Source organism: Arachis hypogaea, chromosome 6 (genome assembly GCF_003086295.3).
Source record: "Arachis hypogaea cultivar Tifrunner chromosome 6, arahy.Tifrunner.gnm2.J5K5, whole genome shotgun sequence".
In the NCBI taxonomy this organism is placed as follows: Eukaryota; Viridiplantae; Streptophyta; class Magnoliopsida; order Fabales; family Fabaceae; genus Arachis; species Arachis hypogaea.
In genome coordinates this window covers 16359338-16367780 of record NC_092041.1, presented here as the reverse complement: position 1 = coordinate 16367780, position 8443 = coordinate 16359338, and the positions used below count along the sequence as shown (strand labels likewise).

The 8443-nt window shown below is 30.3% G+C and overlaps 2 protein-coding genes across 2 annotated transcripts; both read left to right on the top strand.

Moving 5' to 3' along the window:
- Positions 1 to 1196: 1196 nt before the first annotated feature.
- Positions 1197 to 2787, top strand: LOC112698118 (late embryogenesis abundant protein D-34). The gene is made up of 2 exons (XM_025751514.3): positions 1197 to 1632; positions 2250 to 2787. The coding sequence occupies exons 1-2, from the start codon at positions 1312 to 1314 to the stop codon at positions 2391 to 2393; spliced, it is 465 nt and encodes a 154-aa protein (XP_025607299.1). The 5' UTR covers positions 1197 to 1311; the 3' UTR covers positions 2394 to 2787.
- A 4620-nt stretch (positions 2788 to 7407) lies between these two features.
- LOC112696225 (transcription repressor OFP16) lies at positions 7408 to 8443 on the top strand. The gene has a single exon (XM_025748861.3). The coding sequence runs from the start codon at positions 7623 to 7625 to the stop codon at positions 8313 to 8315; it is 693 nt and encodes a 230-aa protein (XP_025604646.1). The 5' UTR covers positions 7408 to 7622; the 3' UTR covers positions 8316 to 8443.

Here is an 8443-nt window from a genome sequence, read left to right as displayed (position 1 = left end):
TGTGCTTCACCATCACATTAACATGCTTATATACATGATCTATTCCATCCTTTTTGTTGCAAAACCCAACAGTCCCCACAAACAAAATTTTGTTAATACAATAATAAATGATATCACTCAAACAAGGATAATAAATAGCTAGAAAGAAAACAAAAAAAAAAACATAACTTCTTATTATCATTCATAGTTTATTATTTCATGCACATGTGTATGTAAAATATATAAACCGCTATTGAAATTTAGAAAAAATTAAGATGTTCTTGAATTTTGATAAAAAAGTCAAAATTTATTTTAATATTATTTAATATATATTTAACAGACAAAAATTTTTATATATATTTTAATTTTCATTTATTTATTATATATAGAAGTGATGAGTCATGAATTAGGATATGAAACAATGAATGAGAATTTGCCAAGCAATCACCAGGTGTCGCAATTGCTGCATGCGATTCAAATGCTCTCGGTCGCCGCTTACTCTAACCACACCATCACACGACACCTATGAACTCTAACACTCTCAATTATAAGTTCATGATCTTCTTGGGAAGGTATACGAATATATTTAGAATAATATATAGTTTAAGTAGGCAAACAATGCCCTTAAATTTGATCACCTAAATGGAAATTCAACTCCTATATTGTAGCTCTCTGCTTTGGAATTTACATAGACTCACGTGAATTTTGTTCGTAGTCATAAAATTAGAAACTCCTTAACGGTCAAACCCACTGTTTGACTGCAACGAACTACATAAAAGAGATTTATACGATGGACTTCTTTAAAAGAAATTTGATCCTTTCTGAGAAGAAAGCTAATTAACACTGCATAATAAGCATAATAAGTCACAGTAACACTTAGGGTCTATTAGTAAATTTGGTAAACTACCATTTAATTATAAAAATTTAAAATATTAACAAATATATTATAAATAGAATTAGTTTTCTATTTAAAAAACATGTAATAAATTTTTTAATTATATTAAATATATATTAAAATTAATTATAAAAATTAATTAATGATATAAAATATATATTAAAATATAAATATATTAATAATTAAAATATAATATGCAAATAATACTTTTAAATAATTTTTATACATAAAAAATGTCTAATATTATTAAAGTTTCCACAACAATAATATAAAATATATAATTCTATATATGTGTGCAGAATAATGTGATAGTTATCCACTTCAATTCCTCTTATAAAGGTGACCATTTCCAGCAGAAAAAGTAAGGATGAAGGAAAACAAAATAGGTGAAATATAGGCAGAGAAAGTTATTAGTATATAATATCTGGATAATAATTATGAGCCAGCATCAATCACGGAGAGATAAGGATGAAGCAATCAAGTATGGGGAAGTGTTCAACGTGTTTGGGGAGTTAGCACGCCAGCCTATCACCCCAAGAGACGCAGCCACATTGCAATCCGTGGAAGGCCAAATTCTCGGAGAAACCCGAAAAGGTGGCCCTGCTGCCATGATGGAATCTGCGGTTGCAAAAAACCAAAGAGTCAGTGTTGTTGACCGCAAAGACGTCACAAACATCGCTCGAAACGAAGGGGTTACCATATCGAAACAGAAAAATGAAAGGGGCAACAGTGTCGTCACCGAAACCCTTGATGGACAGGTATATATATATGCTAAAGAAACGGTGAAAACTCACAAGTGATTAAATGAAAATTGTTAAATTATTTAACATATTTGAATAAATTCATAATTATTAATTATTAATTTACATAAAGGTAAGAGTATTCACCTGATGAAATATATATGGTTGGAATATAACTTTTGTAATATTTGTTTAAAATGAGCATAACTAGATGAAAGAGCTGAATTACTTGAACAATTCGAAGAGAAAAAAAAAAAGAGTTTTTTATATATTATTTGTTGGATAATTTTATAATATTTTTATTTTGATGTTTAAATTATTTAATTTATTATTTAAAATAAAAATTTAAATATTTAAAATTTATTAAATGTTATTTTTTTAACAAATTAAATACTAAGTTAAAAACTCTATAACGAACAATCACTCAATTTACTATATTATCTAAATATTTATTATTAATAATGTTATGTGGTTAATAAATATTATTATTTTAAATTAATATTTAATTTTTAATGGTAATTTAGTATTTGTGTTAGTAAATTACGGAATTAAATTATTAAAATGTTTTGCCCCCAAAACTTTAATTTCTGATTTTCTAAATTGACGAAAAATATTTATTTAATTCGAAAAAATAGGTTGTGAGGCAGTACGAAGAAGTAGATGAGGCAAAGGATGAGTTAGATGTTAATTATGGTAGTAATAGCAGCGGCGATGATTTAACCCAAACTCCACACGTGAAACCAACGAAAGATGACGAGTACAATTTCATAAATAACTAACTAAGATGATGCTACTTCTCTTAATCCGCGCCTTTCTGCTGCTGACTACCTACAACAGAATACACTGTCTACTATTTTAACGGTATATCAATTATTCTATTTCTGCTTTATTAATCTGAATATTTTTTGGGAGAGCAATATATATGGATGAATTTGACAATTGCATGGAAACAAGGGCAAGAGAATCCAAATGTTACTACAAGTAGCTACCTGGTGGCATGGGAGCATCCATGGCCACCGCTGATCAGAGGCTCACAAAAAATAAGTGACACACTTTCTTAAACTTGATTACTCTCTACCTTGCCCTTTTAAGTTGTAATCTGGTTGTGCTTCTTTATCTATGCGTGTATATTTTATAATTATGTGATAAATAAATTAGGGTGTTTTTTAATTACTTTTCTTTTGTATATATTTTATGATTCCCTTAATTGCTACCTTCATATAGCATATTACGTGAAAATATAGATACTCGATTAAGTATCATCCAAATTTTTGCATATATAGTTGTCCTTGTTTTGGGCCCATTCGTTTCGGTTAGAAGGCCCATAAGCCCATGTTGGGTGACTTTATCCTGTAGCCCAGGTGTTTCGCCCATGACTCCATGAGTGAGAGTAGGTAGATTGAGATTTAGCACTTGGTTTAGTTGTCACGTACATTCAGATATTTTAAAGCTGAAAATTATTGGATGCACGGATTGCGAAATTAGTTTGTTCAAACTGCAACTTACATGTTGCTGATTTACTTTAAAAAATAAGATTAATGGATTAATTAGTTTGTAATTTTAAGTGGATAGGAGGCAATTAGAATTAGTATGTATATATATATAAGAACAAGGGAATACGGCCCTATATTGACGTTATTGAGAAAGACGTACACTTCCATCCTAATCATCCTTCCATCTTTAATTAATTGGTGTCCTTTTTTCCCATAACAGAGAAAACCATATTTCTTTCACTTACCGCGCACATGCCCTATGTTTGTTTCAATTTGCAATTAATGCAGACGCACCAAATCATTCTTTCGGTCTTTCCCCAAAACTTAATCCAACTTAATATCTTTGTGTGAAAAGCAAAAATATGAATTATGCATTGCATAGTTTAATTTGGAGCCAAAGCATTTCTTCATCAGATTTTGTAGTATAAATTAATTAACCGAATCATGTGGAACAAAAAAATTTGATGTCCTCATCGTTACAAGAATAACTTGTATACATTATCTTATTGTGTATATACGTCACCTTGTTAAACATTAATATAGAGTATTCTATCCTCTACCAGCTGTACTCAGGTTAATGTCCTTCTCCATACCATACTTCATTAATCCCAGTGCATATTGAAAACGGCATGCCACCTATTATGTTCGTATCAAACAGACAATTAAGGCCCTGAAATATACATAATTAATCAAGAAAAATTAAGCTAACTAACTTCGAGTTATATACATAATTAAATTTTTAATTGTTTAATCCGTTGTTTGCGATGAGAATTGACTGACGTGGTAAAAATTGAAAAATAGATCATACAAAAAAAAAAAACAAAATAAATATTGCTATTTTTATTTTGATAATATTACTTTTTTTTTAAAAAATTTATATAAGCATATGTAAAGTGACATTATAAAAAATTATCAAAAATAGGAATGATAATATTAATATATATCTAAGGCTTTTTTAGTAGATGGTATATATGTAATTAGTTTTGTAATAAGCTAGCACTTATTGTTAAATCAAAAGACAATGTCACGAGTCCCTCGTCGGAATGTCTATAACTGAAAAATAGCCTTATCATTAATGTCTAATGATACGGACAACAAACTTACCCAAACTTCTATTATTCACATTTAAAAAAAAAAAACTGTTTAACAAGATTATTATGAAAAACGTTTTGACTTGGTGGCATAAACTTTGATTTGATGGTTATGACCAACAGAAGGAGTGAGATGAGATCTTGGATGCAGATTGAAGCAAAGTGTGTTCATCCAAACGGTAGATTAACTCAGTAGTTAATACCAAGCCAAACACTCCCACACACATGCTTGCAGCGAACATAGCTATTAGCAGTTATAAAGTTAGTTGGTCCAGCAGGGACGGATCCAGAAATGATATTATGGGGGGCCAATAACACATATAATATTAAAAATTATGTAAAAAAATTATATAATATAAGATGTATTACAAAAATATATTGACAGAGAATATATTTTAAAGTAAAAAGAAATATGTGTATACCTTTTACTAACGAAATGGTCGATTCTTCATATCATAAAATTCACCGATAATGAAATTTGTGTAAAATTTTTTAGTAATTTTCTTTTCAATATAATTAAAAGAAAATTATCAAGAAATTCATCTTTTATTTTGTTTTTAAGTTATTTTTCACAATATTCATAGTTGAAAAAGATCTCTTAATTGTAGCAGTTGAAACAGAGAGAATTAATACCAAATGAATAAAAAAAAACTGCTATAAGAAGAAAAAGAATTCACTTTATGATATTTGAAATTTTATTTAATTAAAAAATATTAATAATAATATCTTTTTCAAATTTCTTTAATATTGTTACTTATTTTTTAGATATTAAAAATTATTAATATTAAAATTAGATTGAATTTTTATTTATACTAGACTAAATACTAAATATTTTTTAAAAAAAATTAAATTATACATAATAACTTATTACTCTTAAAAAAAGTTAGGGGCCGAGGCCGCCACTCACCCCCTTATGTCCGTCCCTGCCATCCAGGACTTAGCTTCTACTAAGTCGTGCATATTCTTTTAAAAATTATCTATTATTTAGTCTTTAAAAGAATAAAAAATTAAAAAATAAGTAATTTTTTTATAAAAATAAATATTTAAATTAATTAAATAATATTATTTAAATTAAAAGATTGACTAAAACTAAAAATTTAAAAGATAAATAACATTTTTTTCTACTTTAATTTAAATTCTCCACGTATATATGTTTTCTAGTTTTGTTAGGGAATCGATTAGAAATATAACCAACTAGAGTTAATTAATTAAAAGATATGTGTTTTTTTTTAAAAAGACCCCTTTACTATTTTAATTTTTTGAATTTTAAAACTAAAAATATAAAAAATTAACTTAAATTGGCTTATATAGTTAGTTCTCTAAACTTTTTCTACGTTTTCTAATAGAAAAATAATATAAGAAATTAACTTTTACATGGATAAGATTAGATTTTTATTTTTAAAATTATTTTTGTAACTATTATTTTTAAAAAATTTAAGATTTTATAATTTAGGAATGTTAAAAATTCAGTAAAATTTATTATTTTTTATCAACAATAAAATAATGTTTAAAAGTATGAATTAAAATATATTATTAAATTATTAGATTAAAAAAATTAAACTGATAAAAATACTTGCAAAAAATAATAAAATTCTACTGGTTCTTGAATTTTTCTCTTTACAATTAGAATTTAGGTATAGAAGAATTTAAAATTCAAAATAGTTTAAAATTAAAAATAAAAAACTAAGCTTATATTAGCCAAAATATATAATTGGGATATATTTGATGAAGATATTTTTTATTTTATTTATTTTTAGTTTAACACAGTGGTACATACTTTTTGTTGGTATATTATACAGTAGACGCGTCTACCTCTAAATTTTTCATACCGACAGATATAATTAATTATGTTATATATAGTTACATATGAATGGATCGGAAAACAACATTTATGATCAAAATAATATATAATCTGTTTTGTAGATGAGTGGTTTAGCGCAAGCAGACCATACTAGGGTTCTATAGTTAAGAAACTTATATTGCCCTGCATGCTATTTGAGGCCACATAATATAAACACACACATGGCCAATCAAAGTGACTAGAGCATTTGGTTTGTCTGTCGTTTATATAGCTTCCTTGAAAAGTAACTATATATGTATTCGATACATGATAAATATAGCCATAATATATATAAATCACCAGTAGCATGGATATTATATTCCTCCAAAAGAAAATGTCTTTAGCTACTTCATTATTTCTTCATCTGGTGTGTGTTTATATATTCCAATCCAGCTCCCACTACTGTTGTGTCACGTACATTAATATATCATCGGACTTTAGAACGAAGTAGGGGTCGGTTTTTGTTGTGTCACGGAAATTGCAGGAAGATGCAGATCTAGCTGGCCAACCTATATGATCATCGTGTTTCAACATGGATAAGACATCAAATAATGTCGTTACTCTAGATATCTCTATACCATATCCTACTTATTACTATTTCATTATTTTTTACAACACATTAACTTTTCTTTTTGTTGAAACACCCGATTGAATTGTGTACAATACAATGTCGTCATAATGGATAAAGATGATTTTGATCGATATGATATATGTAGGTATGTGGTTGAACTTATATGCATGCATGCGGCAAGATTATATTATTATTAGGATATGTAGTAGTCCTCACTCCGATAAAATCTTGCAATACATGTACATCATCACTATTTTGCTGTGTGATGATTTCAAAATAAAGTGGACCAATGCATTAAAATTGTCTCCTAGTGTTTGGAATGGATGATCTTTATTTTCATGTGTTGCATATAGTGGTATATTTGTTTTGGTGGAGGGTCATTCCTCAATATAATTCGGATTCACCATATGGCAATGATTTGTGCTTGAGTTTTATTTTGTTTGATACCTCTTAACCGTTTCCCATGTGCTATTCTTGCTTTCATCCCAAACAAAATCTGCTCAAAATCCAAACGGCTTCTCTTTAGTAGTAATTAACTGTTACGCGCTCGCTACCTCTTTCAACTTCCAACCCTAAGATCCATATTATGACTTATGACTGAAGTATCTATCTTAGTGCATGTAAGCGTTTCTTTCCCTTTTCTACATGTAGTTGGAGCGTGTGTGTACGCGCTTTAAGAGGCAAGGGAGGGGAGTGGAGAAAGAAACAGGGGTCCAATTGGAAAACTACAGTGTTTTACGGCTGTCGCGTCACCGTTGAACTCACAATATCCATATATTCGTACGCACAAAAAAAAAACTACCGATTTTCTTTCACCAATTTTTAAATTTTGAAAGAGAAGGTCTTCTACTACTTAACTTATCCTTGCTATTGGGTTGTTTACATTGATTTGATTATTACTCTAGTGGGGGAAAATCAACAGTAGTACTAGCTGTACAATATATATAGTTAGTAGTAGTTTCTATATTTTAAATCTTCCATTATTCATAGTTTCTTTGAAACTGACACAAACTATGCGAAGAAGGAGAAGGAACAACCTCACGCACTTGGACCAATGCTTCTCAAATTTCATAAACCCTTTCATTCTTCGTCAATCTCAATTATCCCCTAATAATAATAATTCCCCGCCATCATCCATCGTTCATCACGATCGCCAGATCAATCACAACCGTCCATCATCATCAACCTCAATCATCAAGAACTTCAACACTATCTACGACAATAACACCACCGAACCCGAACCCGAACCTGAACCCGAACCTGCAGACTTCGCCACCGCATTTGCCTCCCAACGCTTCTTCTTCTCCTCCCCCGGCCGATCCAACTCCATCGTCGAATCCACCCCGTCCTCTTCCTCCTCTTCATCACTAACTTCGTCGTTAACCACCACTGCGCCGGCGGAAGCTTCCTCGGCTTCGGCCGGCGACGAAAGTAAGGCGGTGTTGTTTGAGGGGAGCGTGGCGGTGACGACGTACTCGCCGGATCCTTACTTGGACTTCCGGCAATCGATGGAGGAGATGGTGGAGGCTCGACCGGAGCTCATGGCGGACGTAAAGTCCAACTGGCACGTGCTGCAAGAGCTTCTGATGTGCTATCTTGCTCTGAACCCGAAGAGCACGCACAAATTCATTCTCGGTGCCTTCGCTGATCTTCTCGTTACACGCATGGCGTTTTCTGACGGTGGCGGTAGCGGTGGCGAAGAATAAGTTGTGTGGGTACGTAACGTAATTACTCTATATTGCATATGTAAGTTGAGAAGGTAACACGTGGGTGACAGATAATCATTGTCTCATTAATTAATGCACTCCCTTCACCAATCACCATTCACCATTCA

Coding starts and splice junctions, on each gene's coding strand:
- LOC112698118 (XM_025751514.3), top strand. CDS start 1,312: ATGAGCCAGCATCAATCACGGAGAGATAAGGATGAAGCAATCAAGTAT. Junction 1,633..2,249: donor CCGAAACCCTTGATGGACAG/GTATATATATAT, acceptor TCGAAAAAATAG/GTTGTGAGGCAGTACGAAGA.
- LOC112696225 (XM_025748861.3), top strand. CDS start 7,623: ATGCGAAGAAGGAGAAGGAACAACCTCACGCACTTGGACCAATGCTTC.